Source organism: Eurosta solidaginis, chromosome 1, assembly GCF_040869045.1.
Source record: "Eurosta solidaginis isolate ZX-2024a chromosome 1, ASM4086904v1, whole genome shotgun sequence".
NCBI classification, from domain to species: Eukaryota; Metazoa; Arthropoda; class Insecta; order Diptera; family Tephritidae; genus Eurosta; species Eurosta solidaginis.
In genome coordinates, this window is record NC_090319.1 from 386,338,846 (window position 1) to 386,365,651 (window position 26,806).

At 37.8% G+C, this 26,806-nt stretch overlaps 1 protein-coding gene across 1 annotated transcript in view; it reads left to right on the forward strand.

Annotated features, from left to right (window-relative positions):
- Nucleotides 1-26,806, forward strand: part of LOC137238422 (protein Skeletor, isoforms B/C) — a 204,900-nt gene that overhangs the window by 159,676 nt on the left and 18,418 nt on the right. The window contains exon 4 of the mRNA XM_067763365.1: nt 7,177-7,288. Within this exon, the coding sequence (XP_067619466.1) occupies nt 7,177-7,288 (112 nt within the window). The remainder of the gene's footprint in view (nt 1-7,176; nt 7,289-26,806) is intronic.

Sequence of the window (26,806 nt, forward strand, 5' to 3'; positions counted from 1 at the left end):
CGAAGCTTTGCAGCGCTGCCATTATCTGCATCCAGTTCGCAGGGTTAAAAGCATTCTTGATGTCCAACATAATCAGTGCACAGAACTTCCTTTTATTTTGGCCTCCAGAGATAGCTTCTCTAGCTATATTGGCGACTTTTTGTATTGCATCTACGGTGGATCTTGATTTGCGAAATCCATATTGACTATTCGATAAGCCACCTGGTCTTTCTAGAGTCAGCTGTAGGCGCTCACTAATTATACGCTCGAAAATCTTCACTAGGGAATCCAGCATACAAAGTGGCCTATATGAGGATGGTTGGTCTGGCTGTTTACCACGTTTCAGCAATAGGACAAGTCTTTGTCGTTTCCACGGGCGAGGGAACACGCCTTCTTGCATACTAGTTATAATCGCGGCTTTAAGGGCTATTTTTGGTACTTCGTCGGGTCCTGGGGATTTGTTATCAGCAACTCTTTTTGCAGCGTCCAGCACCTCTTGCTCTGTAATTTGCGGAATTTCCGTACTTTCTAGATCCTCGCTTGGATAAGTCCAGCGATCTTGCGCCGGGAAAAGTGTTTCAACAATAATATTCATCAGTATCGGGCACGTAGGTTGCTGTGATATCGGTCCTTTAACTTTGGCCATCACAGTTCTGTAGGCTGATCCCCAAGGATCTAGGTCGACATTATCCAGCAGTTCCCTAAAGCATAACTTCTTGCTCTTTTTTATGGCATTTTTAAGTGCCTTTCTTTGTGCGACATAGGTGCTGTGTAGCTCTGCATATCGTGGTGATGAGCGTGCCCTCTGCGCTATTCTTCGTGCTTTGTGGCATTTTCTACGCTCTTCCGCAATTTCGTCATTCCACCAATATACCGGAGTGCGCTGTGCTTTTCCGCGACTTCTGGGCATGGCAGCATCACATGCCATACATAGCAACTTAGTGATTTGAACCGACTGGTCTTCCCCATGCGATTCTCGTACTATGGCGTCCTTCCAGATAATTTCAAATATTTGTGGGTCGAAAAGGTGCTGTTTTCATTTCCTACTTTGTCGGTGTCTTGCTGCTACCGTTCGTGGAGTTTCGAGCAGCTCTACGCTAATAGCTTTATAGTCGCTGTGTGTGTAGACGTTGCTTATGGACCATTTTGCTCGTCTTGCTATTTCGCTGCTAGCGAAGGTGAGATCTATAATGGATCGTCTGCTACCTGTATCGAAGGTATATATCCCTGGTTCATTTAGGAGTTCTAGCCTCAAAGAAGTAAGGCTTTCGAGGAGAACTCTCCCTCTTTCGTTGGTTCGTCTACTTCCCCACACATATGACTATGCATTGAAGTCTTCACACACTAAAAGCGGGTGTTTATCTCGTGCTTCAATGGTGATCCCGTATATCATGTCTTCGAACTCGGCGATGGTCATGCTCGGAGGGGCATAGCAACTGAAGACGCATATACCGTTGATTTTTGCACACGTGAATCCTGCTACCGTTGGCGTCATAATTTCCTGTGGGAGAAATTTCCCTGGTGCCCAATTTGAGGCTTTCCCTGCTGAATCTGAGAGCCAACCCTGCTCCTGGCGATTTTTGTATTGTTCAGAGAGTACCACTATGTCATATCATCCTTCATAGACTGTTTGGGATAATAGCTCTTGGGCTGCCTCGCAATGGTTTAAATTGAGCTGCAATACCCTCATGAGACAGTCATTTTGCTGCCCTCTCGTTGTGGGCATTTAAAACTGCCTGCTGAATGTTGTCCCCCACATAGCGCGCATTTCGGTGCATTTTCGCAACTTGCAGCCTTATGACCTTCCTGGCCGCATTTCCTGCATAGGCTAGACCTATCTACAGTCTCCTTACATTTCTGAGCTATATGATCGTAGCCCCAGCAACTATAACAGCGTTTTTCTTGCTTGAGCTCTCTAATTCGGCAGGAAACCCATCCTACCCGGATTCTTTGCGTATTAAGAACCGCCTTGGCATCATCCGCTGTAAGGCTTATAAATGCCGACTTCGTGCGTATGCTTTTTATGGCAGCCACATCTGGAAGTTTGATGGTGCATTGCTGGTGGAGGGCGTTGCAAATCTCCTCGGGCGTAGTAATCTCATCGAGATCTCTGCACTGTAGCGTGACCATTTGGGACTTTGTTATAACTTTAGCCGAGTCCTTTAGTACCGCTTCAATTTCTGCTTGATACGCGCTTGTTTTCCCATCTTGCGATTTTTTCAGCTCTAGTAACAGCTCTCCTTTCGCCGTTCTTCTAATCGTTTTGACGTCATCACCCAGGGATTTTAATTCGTCGCATCTTCTCACTTTACGCAATATGTCGGCGTACGTCGCATCCCCCGCCTTGGAAATGATGATTGCATCCGGCCTAGCCTTAAGTGATTTTTTCTTGCTCTTCTTTTTGGCTAACTGCCACTCTCCCGTCTTTTGGGCTGCAGTTTCCTCTTTCCGCTCCGTCTTCTCTTGCATTTCTTGCCGTCGTTTGTGACCACCCACGTGCCCTGGTAAAAGATCTTTTAGTGTAGTAGTGGGTTTTACCACGTTGTTCTCCTTGGTCGAGTACGAATTATTCCTCGGTCGCTTTCCCGGGGGTGATGGACTTCTATCCTTGGCGCATTCGCTTGCACGCAATTTATGTTCTAAATTCTTTACCTCTAGGGCCGACTCGATGTACAGCACTTTTATTACGGAGGCCAAGCGCTTGATTTCCGCGTGTATATTATTACGCCCTATGAAGAACTGCATCAAGTCCTCAATCGCCTTGCCTAGCTTGGTCATCTTTTTTTCTCCAGGGGGGTTTTGCTGATTTAACGCAGCTGACGCCTGTTTAATTAGCTCACTTAATAATGGTGTGCCCGTTTGAGCCTTGTTGTCGGAGTTCTTTTTGCAAAGCTTCGGTGTAGCACCCGGCGACAACGCTCCTTGCTTGCTTTCGGCCTCCGCTCCTTTGGGTTTCGTTACCACTTGCGACGAAATGTTAAGGCCCCAGCCGATGGGCCACGCCCTTCTGGAGAGCGAGCTAGCTTCCTTCCTACAAATGGATTGAACGCCATTTAATTCTCCTGTGTTTGGTTTTTTATTTTAGTATTGTTGTTGCTCATCATTTATTTAATTGGGTCCCCACTTGAGGCCGCTATCTTGGTCCGAGTGTGCAGTTACCTATATAGATCCCGTGGTTGTCTATGCGAAGGCAGGGAGGCCACGTGAAGGTTGACGCAGTCCCTCATGAAGACTGCGTTCAGAGCCAGATCAGTATTAATCGGGAGGATCTCAACCGAACCTGCACCACCAACTTAATGATGACGGACTTTGAACGTACCCCAAGGCCTGCCAAGGTTTTAACGGGACGGAGACGAATGGGACATTAACCGGAAAGTCATTTCGACGGTGTGTCAAGCCGTGTACTGAGATTTCCGAATGCCACATTCGCCAGCCCTTAACAAACATATCCGAGTCGTTGATTCCAGTATACCTTAATTAAGACCTTACTGGGCTCAGTCTTAATGTGACAATCACATTAAATTTACAAATAATTTACCTCTTTACCTTCCTGAGTGTGTATCCCACGTCGTATAGTTGCCTCCCTATCTTGGATAGGTATTCCCTCGAAGCAACCCCGTACTAGGCTGTGGATGCTAAATTCAGGGCGGCATCTACTCGCCCTGCCACTGGAGGTTCTCAGGGTGCTTTAGGCCTTTTAAGCCAAACCCTCCTCACCAGCCGCTCTTGGTCGAGGGCTGCTTATTTGATATTCGCAGCTAACCTAATTAATAGGCCGTTCACTGTCCGCCTGCAGTGACCCCCTTGGCCTGAGCTCAGCCTCAGCGGTGACCGTTAAGGTTAAGAAAGACAACCCTGGTCCACCGCCATCTTACACCGATGCAGAGTAGTTCCAAGGCGATGTCAAGCTAATTGCCTGTGACGACGCCAGGTCGGTAAACCTCTATAGGGCCGCCGTCACGCTGATAGGGGTAGTATATCCGGGCGCGCGCCCCAAGGTAGCGGAGGCGCGTGATATCCCCTCACGACCAAGGGCTAGAGCCTGGGTTCCAGTGACGCCAACGGACCCAGCTGACATCCTGGAGCTGCTCCAGGAGTACAAACCGCCACAGGTTTGAAAGTCAACCCGGATAAGACCTAGCTTGTCCTCTTCACGAGGAGGTATAAAGTACCAAATCTTATACCGCCAAGAATTGGGGGTACGTTCTTAGCGTTTAGCGATCAAGTCAAGTATTTGAGAGTCATTCTAGGAAGTTATTATGGAGTGACCATATAGTGGATCGATCCAAGAAGGCAGCAGAGCTGGTCACCTGCAAGAGGCCAATTGGCACCTCCTGGGGATTCTCCCTTAAGGTGACCTACTGGATTTACACAGCCATTGTGCGCCCGATTCCTCTTTATGGTGCCTTGGTCTGGTGGCCTGCACTAGCTAAAAGTACCTATCTTAAAATGCTTCAAAAGGTGCAACGGAGTTCGCAGCTCTGCATTACCGGGGCTCTAGGCTCCACTCCAGATTCCGTTACATACATACATGGATACATAGATAGATACAGGCCAAGCTAATAAAAGCGTGTTAAAAAGGGCTCCAGTATGCTCTTTTGTAGATGTGCCATGCATCCACTTCTATCATTAATAAAATAATGCGTTTTTCGCATTATGTGCAAGGTTTCAAATCTATGGCCATTTGGGGTGGTCACAAGTTCAATTGACCTTATGTCCGTTAACCTTATGTCACCCCACCATCACATTATTGCATTGTCATCGAGCCTTGATACGTGTGCAAAGTTTCAATCAAACTTATGGCCACTCAAAGTTGTAATAACGCCAATTGACCGTATGGCCGTTGACCTTATGTCACCGCACCATCACATTAATGCATTGTCATCGAGCCTTGATACGTGTGCAAAGTTTCAAATTAATCAGACTTCTATAAACCGGTGAAAATTAAGCTCTAAAATTCCGTTACATACAGGCTAAGCTAATAAAAGCGTGTTAAAAAAGGGAAGGAAAGGAATACAAATAACTACGTGTTTTGTTGTACCTTCAAAATGTATACTTTCAATTGTTTTAAACGTGAAATAATACTTTCGTATATCGAAGGTGGAAAATCATTGGAGGCATTAAAAGAAAATCAGGCCTAGTAGTCACTTTAGTCAAATCGTTCATTTGTCGTGGAGTAGCTCTACATAATGTGCATGTGGAACCCGAAGGCGTATCTGTTAATAACTGAGCTACTTTGCCATCTATCTTTGTAAGAAAGAGATAGTGCTTCACTTGCACTCCCTCACCTTCTTTGTTAATTAATGATGGCCGGCCCCAAAGAAATTATTCGACCTTTTATTTCATCCACAACAACTGTAGTTTTCTCGGGAGTTTCTTTGCTAAATTTCTATTAATATAGGCCGATAAAAACGAACAGCTGAAGGTACCGGATTTTGCCAAACAACATCACCTGTTAGCTGGTTAATTAACTTAATAGACACCAAAGAAGTGATAAATAAGTTTACATCAGAAATTAGTTCAGACTCTTCTGACAGTTTATGGCAGAATAATATGTCTATGAAAATCACTGAGGATGAAACATAAGTTATTTTCAGATACATGATAAAAATGAAGATTCGTATCAGTACAGACTGTCTACTTTGCACGCCTGGATTCGTTGTATGGAAAAGATTTTACATATATCCTATAATCTGTCTGTCCAAACATGGTCAGCCCCAAACGAGAAAAGAAACGACTAAAGCAAGAGAAGAGAACCCTGGTACAAAGGCGTTTCCGTGAAGAGCTAGGATTGATCATCGACAAACCAAGACAAGTAAATGATTAGTATTACCATGACGGTAATACTGCCAGAAGATTTTTTCACAATGCAAGCTGCTCTGCTGATATTACAGCAGTGGATATAAATTTGATTAAACGACTTTACATAATTCTGCAAGCTCTTTCATTGGGTGTAATGATAAATGCTGAAAAATTTGGCAGTTATGCTATCGAGACTGCCAGGATCTATGTGAGCAATTATGAATGGTACTGCATGCCATCTTCAGTTCACAAAATTTTGATTCATGGAGAAAGTGTCATAAAGCATTTGGCAGTACTTCCTGATGGTCAACTTTCGGAAGATGCACAAGAGTCCCGTAATAAGGATTATAAAAAATTTCGTCTACATCATGCTAGAAAATGCTCAAAATCCGCTACAAATAAGGACGTATTTCATACTCTTCTTTATAGTTCAGATTCTTACATAACCAGCATTAGAAAACTGTATACTAAAAACGTAAAGGAACTCGATGAAGACACCTTAGATTTTTTGAAAGTGAATGGATTAATTTTAGATCCCGAAGTTCATCAAGTATAAATAACATAATAAACATACATGTACAATAACAATAGTAAACATTACTATTATTCATTTAATCTGTGATCAATTTCAATCACCATTTTTTTATGTTTTTATTTATTATTTAAACTGATCAAATTGACAACAAAAGTACTATTTCATATTTGGTTCTTTGTAGGCATTAAAATAATAGTATTCATTGTTAAAAAACAGATATTTGATATTTTTGATAATATTGAATTTCTTTTATTTTTTTAGGTATGGTTTAAATTAAATCATAATAATTACATTAGAATATAATATTCAGAAATAAAAAAGTTCTTGATTTTTAATCAGAAGCAGACCCTTATTTTCCATAGTGCGCTATATATATATATATATATATATATATATATATGTATGTATGGGCGTGCTCTTAAAGTGCCTTGAGCGCATTCTTTATTGATTAATGACAGATATCATGTCATTAATTTATCGTATTGGCATTGGAATGGATTAATTTTGAAAGTTGCATTTGTAAGTGAGTTTTATGTTACAGTGAAAAATTGCACAATTTTTGATTCAAATTATTCCACAGATATTGTTACATTCATATGTACACATTCCGCGTGATAAAATCTTGCTCACCTTCTCAGTTCAAATATTTGCTTTAGTTCTTTGGAAAAATATCGTTATTTGAAATTGAAAAATATAAAAAATATGAGCAGTGTCAATATAAAATCCCAAGCGTATACAATGCATATATGTATGTTTGTATTCTCACATTTATTTTGCAATATTTCACCCTGAAAATTTTACGCACTTTTGCTTCTAAAATTTTTATTTTTATTGTTCTATTTTTTTTTTCTCACCCGCAGCGATCCGCCAATATTGCAAGCCCACAACAATACCGACATCATACTGCGTCTACCCATGGGCAAAAGGATTAAGGACATACGATGGCTGTCCGTGTGGTGTAGACGATTTACGGTAAGTGGATTTGTTTAGTATTTCCCTATGCTGTGGTTAGATATTGTTTTGCATCAGATATTTAAGTAATTGCGTTTGCGTTTTAGGATATACCAAATATTTTAGAACGTTCTGTGGTACACTGAAAATCGTCAACCTCCTTAGTTGAGCAAAAAAAAAATTTAACTCGAGATAGCACTTTGGGAATAATTAATTTAAAAAAATGTATTAATTAATTTAATAATTTCATTTGGTTCAATTGCAGTCGTTGCAAGCTTTTAGTTTTAGTTTCGAAAGTCTTTCCCCAAAGGTGCTTCATAATGCATGAAGAAAATTTCTCTCTATGTGGACGCCTATGTATGATAAAGTTTCATTTTTATAGAAAAAATTGCCATTTTTGAAAATATAAAATTTATATGTCAAAATATATGTACCTACATATGTCCAAGGCTTGATATGACTTCGAAGAGGTTTAGGCCGAGCTCCTCTTTCAATTTGCGACGTGCTATTTTTTAGTTTGAGATGAATTCTCACTCAGAAACTTGTAATGGCAGAAATACGTTAGAAGTGAATCTCTTTTTGTAGTTCAAAAAATTTGCTTTTAAAGATTTAGATGTAGTTTTTTTTTCGGACCTTGAACTCAAGACCTTAGATATACCGCCGAAATATAAAGAATCGCATAAGTATTTGAGCTCTCGTGTTTTTATCTACGTCTAAAAAGTGCGCAAGCCATCGCCCTTTTTCCCCACTCCTCCAATGAGCTTATCAAAAGTTAATGTTGTCATTATTCATTGATAAGTTTTAAATGTTTCAATTTTGTCTAACCGTAAAATAATGGAAAACCCTCTCCTTACACCCCACCACCCAGCTTAGTTTCATCAGTTCCTGATAATTCAAAAATATTTGAATCACCCATAATAGTCTACAATACGGAAGCCCCTCCTCAGCTCTTCATACCTACGCCCTTAAACTTTTTATACTGAGCAGAGCTCATAGAGTATATTAATTTTGTTCGTATAACCGTAATCCGGAACGGCATAAACTAATCGAGATATATATAGACTTCTATATATCAAAATGATCTGGGAGAAAAAAGAAATTCTTTTAGCCATGTCCGTCCGTAAACACGATAACTTGAGTAAATCTTGATGAAATTTGGTATGTAAGTTCCTGGGCACTCATCTCAGACGCTATTTAAAATGAACGAAATCGGACTATAACCACGCCCACTTTTTCGATATAGAAAATTTCGAAAAACCGAAAAGTGCGATAATTCATTACCAAAGACGGATAAAGCGGTGAAACTTGGTAGGTGGGTTGACCTTATGACGCAGAATAGAAAATTAGTAAAATTTTGGGCAATGGGCGTGGCACCGCCCACTTTTAAAAGAAGGTAATTTAAAAGTTTTGCAAGCTGTAATTTGGCAGTCGTAGAAGATATCATGATTAAATTTGACAGGAACGTTACTCCTATTACTGTATGTGTGCTAAATAAAAATTAGCAAAATCGGAGAAGGACCACGCCCACTATTAAAAAAAAATTTTTTTAAAGTAAAATTTTAACAAAAAATGTAATATCTTTACAGTATATAAGTAAATTATGTCAATATTCAACTCTAGTAATGATATGGTGCAACAAAACACAAAAATAAAAGAAAATTTCAAAATGGGCGTGGCTCCGCCCTTTTTCATTTAATTTGTCTAGAATACTTTTAATGCCATAAGTTGAACAAAAATTTACCAATCCTTGTGAAATTTGGTAGGGCCATAGATTCTATGACAATAACTGTTTTCTGTGAAAATGGGCGAAATCGGTGGAAGCCACGCCCAGTTTTTATACACAGTCGACGGTCTGTCCTTCCGCTCGGCCGTTAACACGATAACTTGAGCAAAAATCGATATATCTGTACTAAACTTTGTTCACGTACTTATCTGAACTCACTTCATCTTGGTATAAAAAATGGCCGAAATCCGCATATGACCACCACCACTTTTTCCATATCGAAAATTACGAAAAATAAAAAAAATGCCATAATTCTATACCAAATATGAAAAAAGGGATGAAACATGGTAATTGGATTGGTTTATTGACGCAAAATATAACTTTAGAAAAAACTTTGTAAAATGGGTGTAACACCTACCACATTAAGTAGAAGAAAATGAAAAAGTTCTGCAGGGCGAAACCAAAAGCCCTTGGAATCATGGCAGGAATACTGTTCGTGGTATTACATATATAAATAAATTATCGATACCCGACAGATGATGTTATGGGTCACCCTGGTCCACAATTTGGTCGATATCTCGAAAACGCCTTCACATATATAACTAAGGGCCACTTCCTTTTATAACCCTCATTTATACCTTTAATTTGATACCCATATCGTACAAACACATTCTAGAGTCACCCCTGGTCCAGCTTTATGGTGATATCTCGAAAAGGCGTCCACCTATAAAACTATGGCCCACTCCCTTTTAAAATACTCCTTATTGCCTTCCATTTCATACCCATGTCATACAAACACATTCCAGGGTTACCCTAGGTTCATTTTCCTACATGGTGATTTTCCCTTATTTTGTCTCCAAAGCTCTCAGCTGAGTATGTAATGTTCGGCTTCACCCGAACTTAGACTTCTATAAGGGCTAATTAATGGTGACTTATAACCATAAAACCATAACCAGATAAAACAGCTGATCGAACCTACCTTATGGAAATCAAAGTAATCGATTAATGGTGCCATACCATATCGCTAACGCCATAACCATACCATAGCCAACCAATTGGTTTTTGGTTTTTCGCCATATCCATAACCTAAAAATATTTGAGTTAGTGAATTTATTAACTTTTTGTGTATTTTATTTATTGTTTTGGATACGTTTTGACTAAGAGAGTTATATTTTGTGGAATATGTTTGTAATTTTTTACGTTTTCTTCATTTTTATGAAATTTGCACCATTTTAAGGTTAAGACAGCATTAATCGATCACATTGGAGATGGATATGGATATGGGTATGGTTACCACTATGGCGTTAAGGGTTAATTAAGGAAGTTTAATTTGGTCTTTACTTGTTAAATTATAGTATCGCCACTCCTATTATGATAATATCAAAGTCGGAAAAATGAAAAGCGCTTCGATATGGAACTCCTCAAATAGTATTATTTTATACATTGACGTATCGTATATGGACATATTTTAAAAATATTATCATCGAATATTAATCAGGAAAAGCAGTTAGTAAAACGAAAGAAGATTTACATGTTTTATGCTCATACCCAAATTTTAGCATTTCGACACCAAACGGCTTAACTAGTAAAATACATATATTTCATATTTATGTAATTGAAAAATTTAATCAAAATTTTTTTGTCTTTAATCTGATTGAAGAACTTAAAGCTGAAGTGGAATACAAATCGGTTGAGAAAATTTTATTTCGTAATCACTGTTCAGCAGCTGGGCACGACAAATCTTCATACACAAACACACATACATCAGAACAACAGCAATATCAACATTCAATGCTCGTTTATTTATTGACAAGTGTAAACGAATCGTGCTGAAATGCTAAATAAATGCCAAAACATAGAGTTCAATCAGATTGGTATTGGTTTTAGTCGCCATACAGGCATTGTACATAAATATGCATATGTTTGTATGCATATGTATGTATATGTGAGCATTCTTACATCAGGCTTTGAGCCAACAAACAAGTACCAACCAACATCAATAAAATTCGGTTTATTTAAGTTTTTTTAAATATAGTTCCATATACATACATACGTACACATATGTGTGTTTTGCATAAATAAATGTAAGCGAACTTAAAAATATGTGCCGATATACATACATGTGCATATGTATGCATATGTAAAACAGATATTGGAGTAATTGGCTAAAAAGCCTGAAAATATGCAATGGCCACCGAATCCATTAGGGTGATTACAAAGTATATGAAAACAATTCTCATGGCATTATCCTTCGGCACGCTCCACAGTGGCTCAAACTCGTAAAAAAGCATAGCTGCAAGAATTGCAAAACCCAATTTTTTCCATATTTTTTTCTAATTAGCTAATTGAATGGGTGTTTCGAAAATGCTATTCAATTATGAATGGTTTTCCAATCGTGTGGCAGAAAAATCGTAAAATTTTTATATATTGCTGATGGTAGGTATTTATATATATATAAATGGAATATATATAATATATATATATATATATATATATATATTATACATATGTTCATACATATGTATATAAAAAAGAATTGCTGTACTAAAACTCAAAAACGTCTTCACCGATTTCGATATTTTTTGCTATGCTTCGTGTATGGTTTAGAATTTTTTTTTGGAAAATAAGGCGGTGCCACGCCCCCCATAGGAAAAGTTTAAATTGGTGTAATCTTCGCAATTACCCAAAGTTTATTATATATATTCCATTTGTGAGTGGGAAAGCAGTGGGGGTGGTAGTTTGAGTATAATGGAAGCTGGAGTGGGAGTTGAAGTGAGAGTAAACGTGGGAGTGGGAAGGAGATGAATGAACAAAAATAAGAAGAACAAGTAAGGACAGGTCTGTCTTCGACTGTGCCGAAGACTTCATACTTTTCTTGAATGGGCCTGAACAATTATCTTATCCCGTTCGTAATCTCCAAATAATCGGATGTATAAGATAAGATATACATAGTGAACAGATGTACATGCCTAAACGATTTTTAAGATAAATATAAAATACAAAATGACAAAAAATCCCCTTATCTGAACAATCGGTTGTATGGGATATATATTATATATAGCTCCGATCAAAATGATTTTTACGGGAAAACTTCTATGATATATTAGAATATATATCACCAAGTTTCACGTTTTTATATTGGAAACTTAGGGAGATATGGCCAAAAATATTTCTACCTGAACGATCGGTTGTATGGGATAGGTATATACTATATACATATAGCTCCGATCAAAGTGATTCTTCAGGAAATCTTTTATGATATATTAGAATAAATATCACCAAGTTTAACGTTTTTATATTGGAAATTAAGGGAGAAATTGCCAAAAATCTTTCTATCTGAACGATCGGTTGTATGGGATATATACTATATATTGCTCCGATCAAAGTGATTTTTTCAAAAAGTCTTCTATGATATATTAAAATATATATCACCGAGTTTCACGTTTCTACTTTCTAAATTAAGGGAGAAATGGCAAAAAATCTTTCTATCTGAACGATTGGTTGTATGGGATATAACTATATATAGCTCCGATCAAAGTGATTTTTTTAGGATATCTTCTATGATATATTAGAATATATATCACCGAGTTTCACGTTTATGCTTTCTAAATTTCGGCAGGAATGATCAAAATCGTTTTATCTCAACGATCGGTTGTATGGGAGATATATGTATGTTATAGTGGTCCGATCCTACCGGATCCGACAAATGTCTAATATAATACAAAAATACATCCTTGTGCCAAATTTCATTGAGATATCTCAAAATTTGAGGGACTAGTTTGCGTTCAAACAGACAGACGGACGGACAGACGGACATGGCTATATCAACTCAGTTCGTCGCCCTGATCAATTCGGTATACTTAATGGTGAGTCTATCTTCTATATTTCTCAACGTTACAAACATCGGACCAAAGTTAATATACCATTTCATGTTCATGAAAGGTATAAAAATCGAGGATAAAGTAGGCGAGAATGGTATAGAGAGAGGAGAAAAGCGAGGCTCAATTTTTGAATGTAGGAAACCAGTCTGCCGGGTGGACTAGATTCTTAATAATTTCAACATAAGTGTGCTTAATAAATTCTGACATTTAGGGAATAATTTTAACAAAAGTTTATGATTTTTAAATTGCATAGAAATAGGACCTTCAAGCGAATGCAAAATATTTTTCTTTTTTTGATCATGCTTCCAATTGCACGTAATAAAGCGGACCTAAAAAAACATTTTGGCTGGAATTGGGTTTTAAAAATCATATCACATTGCTCCAAGCCCTCAAAAACAAAATTTAAAACTTTTCAGTAAAATACAAATTACATTCGCCGGCTGAACTTTTGAAAAAATTACTTTGGAATTGTGATGATCACATAGTAAATTTCAGCTAAGAGATATAGAGTTTTTTTCGATTGCCAGTAAAACCTAAACCGCTGTAGGTGGTTTTAACCCCCCTTGCTTCGGGATCATTTGATTTTTTAGGTCTCTACAATTCAAATATTTGATGTTTTTATGTCTATGTTAATAAATTTCTTTTTAATTCTGCACGTATTTACTTTGTTGGTGATATTATATTTTTAATATGCAAGCATATGTATGCACGAAGTGAATACTTATATATTTTAATCATATTCTGTTTCATAATAATTCTGCAATTTATTAAATATACAAATGTACACGTTAACTTTTACTATAATTTCATAAAGAAGTTTCCTTGGAAAAATTGCCTAACGACCATCTACATACATATCAGAGAACAACAAAAATCGAACACAACAACGTTCGATTACATTCGGCAACATGATCGTGTTCAATGATCAAACTTGCTTAAATGAACATAATCGACATTGATTTAAAATCAACCAACTTATTGCATGCGTGAATATAATCAATTCAGGCATTTGCTCGTTTGCCTCAACCGCGATTACATTCATCGGAATGAAGAGGCAAATATGAAAACTCCATGCGTCTGAATATTTGCATGATTCTTCTGCCCTTACGTCACGGCGACAAGCTACATATAAAAGAATATGTACCAGAGAGTTGAAGCAGTATGCTCTTCTAATGAAATCCCTATTATTTTGCCTAGAAAAAGTGCTCAAACAAACGTGGAGGATCACTACCGTATACACATTTTTATCCCATTTCTAGACTCAGCAATTCAGAATTTGGAATTACGATTCAACATTTTAAAATGTAAAAAACACATTAGTGTTTTTTCCGTGTAGATATGACTTTTTTAAATTAAATTTTTTTCTATTCGATCAGTTTCTTTCTTTTGAATTTTATATACGTATACTTTAGATCTCATGCATAGGCTCAAAAAGCATGAATTCTACTTATTCCTGAAGGAGGTACTTCGGTTTTTTTTATCAATTTATCTATGATTAATATTACAGGAATGCGACTCTGTGGCATTTTCTAATGTTCACATGTTGTTGAAAATCTTGTGTACGCTTCCAGTAAAAACGGCAACGAACGAGAGATCTTTTTCAACTCTTAGGCTGATTAAAAACTATTTGAGAAATGCGTTGAGTGAAAATCGATTGAATGGCTGTGCATCACTAAGCATCCACCGTGATCAAATTGTTACCGTTGATGAAGTTTTAGATGGAATGGCAAAGAAAAGCCGACGCATGCGCTTGAGTTTTTAATGCAACCTTTTTCATATCATATTCTAAATACACATACTTTAATTGTTTTTGTTTTTATCGGCCTATTGATAAATGATTCAAGGTTCGATTCGAGCTCAAGGCCAGAACAATAACTTTTTTTAATGATAATTATTGTTATTTTTTAATTTTTCTAAATTTGAAAAATTGTATTTTGTTTTTGGAATAGTAAGTAGAAAATTTTTCAGACAACCTGCCATAGCTGCGCAGATAGATCCATTTCGAAGGGTGCTAAGCCTTCATCATCAGTACGCTTTAGGCATGCTGCGCTAACCATTTAGCTATACAGCGGTGGTTTGTTTGACTGGCAAATTTGCTACTTCTATTCCTTTTTACCAACTATATTTATTCAGTGTTGCGCCATCTGGTGCAAATCACTGATAATGCTGGATTTTTGTTTATTGTCAATTACTTTGTTTGACATTCTCAAGTGCTCATGGTTTATTAACAATTGTTTTTGTTTTTATCGGCCTATTGATAAATGATTCAAGGTTCGATTCGAGCATACTTTAATGTTAAAGCTAAATACAACATTTTTTTTTATTTATTTAACTGAAAAAAAAATTTGTTTTTGAATCCCCCAAGGCAATTTTCTGGCTACGCCCCTGGTGGGTGGTTTCTTCCAATGAGCGATTGTTGATAAGTAAATATATAAAATTTTACCAAAATGGTTCGATACTGACGTCGGACTAATAATTCTGGAACGCATGCTCTACTGAAGTTTCGGTGCACCCTATCAATGCACAATTACCTTCAATTCCTACTTTTCTAAGTTTTCGTCTTGTTGAAGCTTTAAGGACCTCAGATTTGGATTTAGTATGTGACACCGGTAAAGTTGAAACTTACTTTTGTTTCTTCTGCGCCGGTTACATAAAATGTATATTAAGTTTTCCAGCAGCATTTTCGTGCAAATCGTTTTATGAGCGAAATTTTCTGAAAATCGAAAGCCTGTTAGATAGCATTTTTGTTTGTCACGAATAAGGGAGGCTACACTTGCGCTCAGTAATCGATACTTCGATACTCTACCCATGTGCTGAAAGTACTCGCGCGACGAAATAAACAACGAAAAAATTGTATTATTAAAAAAAAAAAACACTTGAGTATGCGGGAGAGGTTTGCTCGTCGAAGATGTTGCCAATTTTCTCTCACATGAAAATAGATTTTGTTCATTCCATGGTTCAGCTATATGGTAGCTCATCTCTACAGCAACAACATGTCGGTGTTCGGATTGACAAAATTTGGGTGTTTGGTAGGTGCTAGAGGAATAAAATGGATAGAAAATATATAACTTTGCAATTCTTGTGTGTTGTGGAAAAATAAGGTTCTAAACCCTCTAACATAGTTTTTTGAAACGCTTCAAATATTTTTTTTATTTTTGAGCATGTTTCACATTTCTTAAAAAACATAATATGTTTTTAAAGTTCTTTTAGATTGGACCTGAATTGAATACCTTAATAATAGTGAGATTAATGAAATAAATGTTTAAGATGTATTTCGTAGGTACTCCCTTTCCTATAAATCTTGGGGAAGAAATCGTATAGACGATCTTTTGCCAATGTAATCATTTTTATATAAGACTTGGGTGAGAATGGAAAACTGCGTTGCACATATACTTCGCATTAATGTTAAGACCCATTCTAGAAAAATCACCTTCAATTTTTTTTTGCCCACCCTAACACAGCTATTTTCGTAATTGGCTTTAGCGTCTGAAAATATGCAACATCGATGCCCATATCAAGAAAATTATCTTTTTAAGGTTAATATATGAGCCGCGCCCATATCTACATAGTTTTTGCAGAATACTTTCGCAAATTCGTACTATTTGAATGTTGCTTTTATTTTTTTGGTTTTATATGATGAGAAAAAAATTGGAATCAAATCAAAATAAAAAGCGGAAGAGGATATTTTTGTTTTTTTTGGCGCAAACAAGAAGTAAGTAGGAGAGAATAAAAAATGGCGTCGCGGTTAAATAAATTACAGCAGACATTTTTGATTAACTCAAGTGTGTACATACACGCATATGTACATAAGTATGCGTGTATGTGTGCACGAGGCGCGTGAGAGCTCGATATTATATATGGTACGTATGGATGGCTCCAGTGCGTGCTTGCAGCTCTGTTTGCATTAAAATACCTTTACATGCGCAGTTTTAAAGCTCCCCCTATTTAAGATAAATCGTTTAAAAAACAGGGTGTATAAAAAGCAATGCTCCTTTCTCATCATAACTTCCCCATATGGTGAATATACGCATGCAGCATAACAGTGCTGCCACAGTATTGTTAAAAATTGTATAAATCTCTAACTTAAAAATGTATCCAAATGCATGAAGACAACAATATTGAATGGGTTTGCTTTCTTAGGTTTCTTAAAAAAATTTAAAATTAATGTTGCTTGGGAGCACAATGAGGGTTTCAAATTCGTTAAATTTCTTTTAATAATAATTGAATAAAAAACAATTTTCGCATTGGCCAACCAAATTTTAACAGCAAAATGCGTTTTATTGCGGCTTCGGCTTAGCATTAGCATTTTAAATTCCGAAATAAAATAGGCATACTACGAAAAAATTGTCGAGTGTCAATCCTGGGTGTTTTACTTCACGTTTTCTTTATTATTGACATTCTTTGCTTTGTTTACAAATTCATTGGGAACTTGCGCGAGTGTTTGTTTTTTCTACTATATGTTCGTATTTGCAACAAATAATGGTTGCTTTTTTTGTAAGCGAGCTTGAAAAAAACGCTTCCACTAGCTAAACAGTTTCATCATGGCGGAACCATACAGGTGGTACAAGATTATCAGCTAATTGGTACTTTTTTCAGCTCCTTTAACATTTTTACTTCTGGCGCAGTACGTTTTTGACACTCAACCAGATAATTACAAAAACGAAATACATGGAATGCGTGTGTTTGCTTGTATGTAATTGTTATTTTGTTATTTTCGCTCATCCGCTGAACGTTCATTCGCTCGTTCACAATAGCGCCCCATTTTAGTGGATTGTTGCTTAAGCGATTTCATCTAAAACCGCTTAGCCAACTGAACTAGCTTATCTACTTCGCTAATCTATCTATTCACAATGTAAACAAAAAAATAAATAAATAAATAAATAAATAAATGATTCGAAGCATGAACACTTCCTTGAATCTTATACACGAAAATGCTAAATGCTAAAATGAACATGAAGACTATATTGGCATGCGCGGTTCCAGCGGGGGAACTTTTTTTTGTACTGACTGTAATGAAGTATATAATACTAATCTACATAGTAATTTCTTATCACAAAACGGATTTTTACTAATTTTTAATTTTTCTCGCTTTTTTACGTTCTAGTAGTTATACGATTTATCATACGATTTTTTAAGCTTTTTCAGACTTCGGAATCATTAGTTGCAGTTTACACACAAATATTTTTGTTGCTGGAACTCGTTACTTGGTGAAGAGGCGCTGACGAGGAAAGCGGACGAGCACTGAGTTGCTTGTGCTCGGCGACTTGCTTTGCGTTTGCTTTCTTTTGTTGAATTCTGGTTTTTGTTAATTATTTTATACTGATTTTGAACACACATTTTCATAAGTAATTTTATTTGATATTTCTTATATTTCAGTCATTCAAGGCTACTAATTTTTTTTTTTTTTTAAGTTTTAATAATAAAAATTTAGTAGCCTTGAATGTTGCAATTAAATAGATTAGTTGAGCTGAAAGGCCGCGTTTATTGAATAAAACTTCCTTTTTGGTTTGTTTATATTCATAAATTTTAACTTTAGTCGATATTTCGATTTCAATCTGAAGTCATCATCAAGGACATATGGACATGTATGATCGACTGACGTCGTTTATTTGTATATTCTTTTTAAAGATATTCAGTATACAGTATACAGATTCTTTATATGAAAATAGAAATAAGTTTGCACAATTAGTAGACTAAGATTTAGGACCTTCACTGTTCATATAAATTCCGAATTATATTTTTAATGTTGTCGGGATGGACGGCATTCCGACCACACAAAAAATGTAAGGCGCGGTAACCTCCGAAGAGATTTTAGGCCGAGCTTCTCTTCCTATTTACGTCGTGCTCCTTGAAAATTTTTCTTACAAATTGGCGGGATGGACCTACTTGTTTTATGCCGACTTCGAACGGCATCTGCAAGGCAGATGAGTTTTCACTGAGAGCTTTTGATGGCAGAAGTACACTCGGAGTGCTTGCCAAACACTGCCCGGGGGATGAACCCAGGATCTTCGGTGTGATAGTCGGAGCACGCTGCCATCACACCACAGCGGTCCCAAGTAAAAAGCGAGCACCAAAGTAAAATTTTGCTGATATGTTCAAAAAGATTGAATTTCACTCTATCATCCCTTTCTCGTAGTTAAAACTCCCAACAATCATGACAAATTTTAATTTTTTCTATCCCCGGGAATTTCTTCTTAAGCTAAACAACCGGATTAGAAATAAGCTATTAGATAATAAATTTCCAATTTTTAATTTTCACTTTGCTCTTTATATGCGAAGATGTCCGAAATTGCTAATGGCTCTTCGATATTGAATTACAAAAATTTTAATGTTCTTACCTTACTTTTGAAAATGGACTACCTATTTGGTTACTAAACGAAAATGTACTCTGCAATGTAATGCACATCCACACCTCATTCGAAATTTACTCTCTCATTCGCCCTCCAATCACATTCCGAACTAATTCAAACCCCATACAATATGGTGAAACCAAATTATCTCATTCGAAGTTGAAATTATCGAAATCTGACAGACAGTCCAAAAAAATACAAAAACAATCGAATGAGATATTTATTTAAAAATTACGTAGTGAATTATTTCGAGCATTTGTTCGATTTTTGGGGGACAAATTATTACAGAAATGACCCTACCTCGAAACCGGGTTTTGGAAATTTGAAATAATAAAACATCCTGAGCAATCAAACGAAGTACTGAATATAATGTATACTTAAAAAAATTCTTTTACTTGACTACTTTTTCACTTCTGGCCATTTATTTTACTTAAATAATACCCTCTTGTAATGAGTTCATATAATTTTCACCACAAACTGGGGAAGTTGGGGAAATTACGCACACATTTAAATATACAAAGATGTGCATGTGTACATACGTATATAGAAATGCGCGCGCACAGCCCCCTTCCCTTGAGTTTGTGTTGGATTTTCTTTATATAGAAATACATACACTGCATACACACATGCATACATATTATAAGGTACATATAATTTATGTTTTAATATATATAAAATACTTACATAGTACATATGTTAATATTAAAAGAAACAAGTAAGGAAGGTTAAGTTCGGGTGTAACCGAACATTACATATCAGCTATGGTGACAACATAAGGGAAAATAACCATGTAGGAAAATGAACCGAGGGAAACCCTGGAATGTGTTTGTATGACAGGCGTATCAAATGAAAGGCATTAAAGAGTATTTTATGAGGGAGTGGGCCATAGTTCTATAGGTGGACGCCATTTAGGGATATAGCCATAATGGTGGATCAGGGTTGACTCTAGAATGCGTTTGTACGATATGGGTATCAATAGAAAGGTGTTAATGAGTATTTTTAAAGGGAGTAATCCTTAGTTCCATAGGTGGACGCCGTTTCGAGATATCGCCATAAAAGTGGACCAGGGGTGACTCTAGAATGCGTTTGTACGATATGGGTATCAAATGAAAGGTGTTAATGAGTATTTTAAAAGGGAGTAATCCTTAGATCAATAGGTGGACGCCGTTTCGAGATATCGCCATAAAGGTGGACCAGGGGTGACCCTAGAATTTGTTTGTACAATATGGGTATCAAAAGAAAGGTGTTAATGAGTATTTTTAAAGGGAGTAATCCTTAGTTCCATAGGTGGACGCCGTTTCGAGATATCGCCATAAAGGTGGACCAGGGGTGACCCTAGAATTTGTTTGTGCAATATGGGCATCAAACGAAAGGTGTTAATGAGTATTTTAAAAGGGAGTAATCCTTAGATCAATAGGTGGACGCCGTTTCGAGATATCGCCATAAAGGTGGACCAGGGGTGACCCTAGAATTTGTTTGTACAATATGGGCATGGTGTTAATGAGTATTTTAAAAGGGAGTAATCCTTAGTTTCATAGGTGGACGCCGTTTCGAAATATCGCCATAAAAGTGGATAAGGGGTGACTCTAGAATGTGTTTGTACGATATGGGTATCAAATTAAAGCTATTAATGAGGGTTTTAAAAGGAGTGGTGGTTGTTGTATAGGTGGTCGCCTTTTCGAGATATCGCCATAAAGGTGGACCAGGGGTGACTCTAGAATGCGTTTGTACGATATGGGTATCAAATGAAAGATGTTAATGAGTATTTTAAAAGGGAGTAATCCTTAGATCCAGGCATGCTTAACCAACGAACCGATATCATTTCGTTACGATAATTAACGTTAATAAACGAAACAAAGTCATTTCGATTCGTTTATTAACGTTAAGAACGTCAAATTAACGAAATGATTTCGTTTCGTTTTCTGCCACATCAAAACGAAGTCAAATCGTTTATGTTGATTATTAATTTCAAGCTATGCTGGCAAAGTTGATTGATGGCGGAGTCATTAAAGGTGAAAGCATTATCCAAGCTGATTGCAACTTTTCTCATGAATTTTGACAGTACGAACATTTCTCAGAATATTTTGACATTACCACCAACGAATTACACGAACAAATTACATGGAGTTTGTGCGTGTACGTCCGCTCGCTGTTGCCACCTTACGGCTTCACCATGGCTATAGCATTGCCAGCACAATTCAAACATAAAGTATCACGTTTTTGTTAACGTTTTTAACGTTAACGAAAGCTTTTCGTTTCGGTTAAAAACGAGATACAATTTATCTTGATAATTTCTTTATCGATAATATTTCGAAGTGTTTCAACGGAAACGGTGGAATTTTTTTGATAAACGATTAGCTTAACGTTAAGGCGCATCCCTGCTTAGATCCATAGGTGGACGCCGTTTCGAGATATCGCCATAAAGGTGGACCAGGGGTGACCCTAGAATTTGTTTGTACAATATGGGTATCAAAAGAAAGGTGTTAATGAGTATTTTTAAAGGGAGTAATCCTTAGTTCCATAGGTGGACGCCGTTTCGAGATATCGCCATAAAGGTGGACCAGGGGTGACCCTAGAATTTGTTTGTGCAATATGGGCATCAAACGAAAGGTGTTAATGAGTATTTTAAAAGGGAGTAATCCTTAGATCAATAGGTGGACGCCGTTTCGAGATATCGCCATAAAGGTGCACCAGGGGTGACCCTAGAATTTGTTTGTACAATATGGGTATCAAAAGAAAGGTGTTAATGAGTATTTTAAAAGGGAGTAATCCTTAGTTCCATAGGTGGACGCCGTTTCGAGATATCGCCATAAAGGTGGAACAGGGGTGACCCTAGAATTTGTTTGTGCAATATGGGTATCAAAAGAAAGGTGTTAATGAGTATTTTAAAAGGGAGTAATCCTTAGTTCCATAGGTGGACGCCGTTTCGAGATATCGCCATAAAGGTGGAACAGGGGTGACCCTAGAATTTGTTTGTGCAATATGGGTATCAAAAGAAAGGTGTTAATGAGTATTTTAAAAGGGAGTGGGCCTTAGTTCTATAGGTGGACGCCGTTTCGAAATATCGGCACAAAGGTGGACCAGGGGGGACTCTAGAATGTGTTTGTACGATATGTGTATCAAATTAAAGGTATTAATGAGGGTTTTAAAAGGGAGTGGTTGTTGTTGTATAGGTGGCCGCATTTTCGAGATATCGCCATAAAGGTAGACCAGGGGTGACTCTAGAATGCGTTTGTATGATATGGGTATCAAATGAAAGGTGTTATTGAGTATTTTAAAAGGGAGTAATCCTTAGATCAATAGGTGGACGCCGTTTCGAGATATCGCCATAAAGGTGCACCAGGGGTGACCCTAGAATTTGTTTGTACAATATGGGTATCAAAAGAAAGGTATTAATGAGTATTTTAAAAGGGAGTAATCCTTAGTTCCATAGGTGGACGCCGTTTCGAGATATCGCCATAAAGGTGGAGCAGAGGTGACCCTAGAATTTGTTTGTACAATATGGGTATCAAAAGAAAGGTGTTAATGAGTTTTTTAAAAGGGAGTAATCCTTAGTTCCATAGGTGGACGCCGTTTCGAGATATCGCCATAAAGGTGGAACAGGGGTGACCCTAGAATTTGTTTGTACAATATGGGCATCAAACGAAAGGTGTTAATGAGTATTTTAAAAGGGAGTGGGCCTTAGTTCTATAGGTGGACGCCGTTTCGAAATATCGCCACAAAGGTGGACCAGGGGTGACTCTAGAATGTGTTTGTGCAATATGGGTATCAAACGAAAGGAGTTAATGAGTATTTTAAAAGGGAGTGGGCTTTAGTTCTATAGGTGGACGCCTTTTCGAGGTATCGCAATAAAGGTGAACCAGGGGTGACTCTAGACTTTGTTTGTGCGATATGGGTATCAAATGAAAGGTGTTAATGAGTATTTTTAAAAGGGAGTGGGCCTTCGTTCTATAGGTGTTCGCCTTTTCGAGATATCGCCATAAAGGTGGACCAGGGGTGACTCTAGAATGAGTTTGTACGATATGGGTATCAAATTAAAGGCATTAATGATAGTTTTAAAAGGGAGTGGTGGTAGTTGTATATGTGAATGCGTTTTTCAGATATCGACCAAAATGTGGACCAGGGTGACCCAGAACATTATCTGTTGGATACCGCTAATTTATTTATATATGTAATACCTGCCAAGATTTTAACGGTTTTTTATTTCGCCCTGCAGAACTTTTTCATTTTCTTCTACATAATATGGTAGGCGTCACAACCATTTTATAAAGTTTTTTCTAAAGTTATATTTCGCGTCAATAAAACAATCCAATTACCTTACCATGTTTCATCTCTTTTTTCGTATTTGGTATAGAATTATGATAGTTTTTTCATTTTTCGTAATCTTCGATATCGAAAAAGTGGGCGTGGTCATAGTCGGATTTCGTTAATTTTTCATACCAAGATAAACTGAGTTCAAGTAAGCACGTGAACTAAGTTCATTAAAGATATATCGATTTTTGCTCAAGTTATCGTGTTAACGGCCATGCGGAAGGACAGACGGATGACTGTGTATAAAAACTGGGCGTGGCATCAACCGATTCCGCCCATTTTCACAGAAAACAGTTAACGTCATAAAATCTATGCCTCTACCAAATTTCAAAAGGATTGGTTAATTTTTGTTCGACTTATGGCGTTAAAAGTATCCTAGACAAATTAAATGAAAAAGGGCGGAGCCACGCCTATTTTGAAATTTTCTTTTATTTTTGTATTTTGTTGCACCACATCATTACTGGAGTTGAATGTTGACATAATTTACTTATATACTGTAAAGATATTAAATTTTTTGTTAAAATTTTACTTTAAAAAAAATTTTTTTTTAAAAGTGAGCGTTGTCCTTCTCCGATTTTGCTAATTTTTATTAAGCGTACATATAGTAATAGGAGTAACGTTCCTGCCAAATTTCATCATGATATCTTCAACGACTGCCAAATTGCAGCTTGCAAAAATTTTAAATTACATTCTTTTAAAAGTGGGCGGTGCCACGCCCATTGTCCAAAATTTTACTAATTTTCTATTCTGCGTCATAAGTTCAACTCATCTACCGAGTTTCGTCGCTTTACATGTCTTTTGTAATGAATTATAGCAATTTTTCGGTTTTTCGAAATTTTCGATATCGAAAAAGTGGGCGTGGTTATAGTCCGATATCGTTCATTTTAAATAGCGAGCTGAGATGAGTGCTCAGGAACCTACATACCAAATTTCATCAAGATACCTCAAAATTTACTCAAGTTATCGTGTTAACGGACGAACGGACGGACATGGCTCAATCAAATTTTTTTTCGATCCTGATTATTTTGATATATGGAAATCTGTATCTATCTCGATTCCTTTATATATGTTAAACACATTTAATACATATTTTAATGTAATTCGAAATATATTTATCAAAGGTACATTAGGGTGCTTCGTTTTCCGGAAATATTTTTTTGTTCTGTTGCCCTGGTTCGTCAAATTACAAAAGCAATTACACAAAACTTGCAAAATTAAAAATTTTGAAAAAAAAAACGGAAAACGGCCAAATGTTAGATATTTCTTAAGTTTAGATACGGGCGAACTGTGGCTGACCGAGTTGGCTGTGAGATCATTACTGTTTCATACCCACAATGGAGAACAATAACAAAAAGTTAGAAATAAGAGCAGTAGCAAACATACTATCAAGCGCGCATGGTCATCTTTCGATTGCGCGATCCTGTAGATGTATGTATGTATTGATAAGCACGCCCACATGCACCCGAGCTTTTGTAATGTCTCTTTGAGGCTATATTTTTGAAAGTTCAATAAAGCTGTTACACGCTTGCATTCATTTGAAAATTTCTGATTTATATGTATTTCTTCCTCTTATGAAATGTATGTAAGTAAGGGTGGTTCTCGTGGCTTTAGGAGTCGAGGCGGCTCTGGTTGAATTTATTAGCAAACTTCTATGCGGCAGAATTGTCGCAGCGGAGTGGGGAGGGGCCATAATTAAGAGGAAGGTGTGCAGGGGCACGCCACAGGGGGGTGTCCTATCTCCTCTCCTCTGGGTTGTGGTAGTCAACGAGCTTCTTGTGGAGCTGGAAGCCAATGGTTGTCGGGTGGTTGCCTATGCAGATGACCTCGCTATCCTAGTCAGAGGCAAATTTCTGGGCGCCCTGCGCGATGTTCTTCAGGGCTACTTGGATACTGTGGCTAGGTGGGCTGAATCATGTGGATTGGCGGTCAACCCGGGAAAAACGGAATTGGTCCTTTTCACAAGAAGATATAAGGTGCCCGATTTCAGAACTCCCTCGATTGCAGGGGTACCGTTGGTACTTTCTGATAGGGTTAAATATTTGGGGATTGTTTTGGACAAGAAACTGTCCTGGAGACCCAATGCGGAAGATCGGGCCAGGAAGGCCGCCATTGCCTTGTACTGCTGCAGAGGAGCTATCGGAAAGAGATGGGGACTCTCGCCAAGAATAGTACACTGGCTTTATGAGATGGTGGTCAAACCGATTCTGCTATATGGGGTGCTGGTCTGGTGGAAAGCACTGGACACGGCGAGCACCTCCAAAATGTTAGTGTCAGTGCAACGGACGGCGCTGATCGGTATCAGTGGCGCTCTCAGAACAACGCCTACCTTGGCACTGAACGTCATGCTGAACATATACCCAGTAGATATTGCGGGAAAGGCGGCCGCGGCAAGGTCGTTGGTCAGGCTTCGTGATATGGGATATAGACTTTCTGACCGCGGACAGTCTAGCCTTCTTACCAGTTTCGACTTCATCCCGGACAGAACGGACTACTGTATGCCGATAACAGCTCCCTATACAACCTTCACCCCAGTTATTCCAGAGAGAGAGGATTGGGGAAGAGGAATTATCTGGGGCATGGGACCGGTTAACTTGTTCACGGATGGGTCAAAGCTGGATGGAAAGGTTGGTGGGGGGGTCTTTTGTCAAGAGCTAAATTTAAGCCGCAAGTTTAAGTTGGCTGATCACTGCAGTGTATTCCAAGCGGAAATTGCTGCGATTAAGGATGCGGTGGATGGAATGCTATCCAGTGCTACCACGGTTAGGGAATTTAACATCTACTCTGATAGCCAATCGGCTATCAAGGCCTTGAGCTCAACTACAGTGCGATCGAGGGTGGTCTGGGAGTGCCTGACCTCGCTTGCGATTGCATCGAATTATTTTACAATTAAGATTATCTGGGTCCCGGGCCATAGTGATATCCCGGGTAACTGTCAAGCGGATCTCTTAGCCCGCATCGGTACAACTGAACCGGATGAAGATGGCTGTAGGGACTTCGGGATCCCGCTGGCCACCTGTGGATTGCTCCTCCATAGCTGGGCCTCGAATCAGCTCAGCAAACGTTGGGCGGATACCACGTCTTGCAGGGTAGCAAGATCTTTCTGGCCGAAAGTGGATGGCAGGAGGTCTGCTGAAATAATTGGGTTCACTAAGGCTCACCTATCAATGGTCATTGGGGTTTTGACAGGGCACTGTCCCATGGGTATCCATGCGGTACGTCTCAATATACTGGAAACTCCATCCTGCTGCAGCTGTATGGAGGATGATGAGGTGGA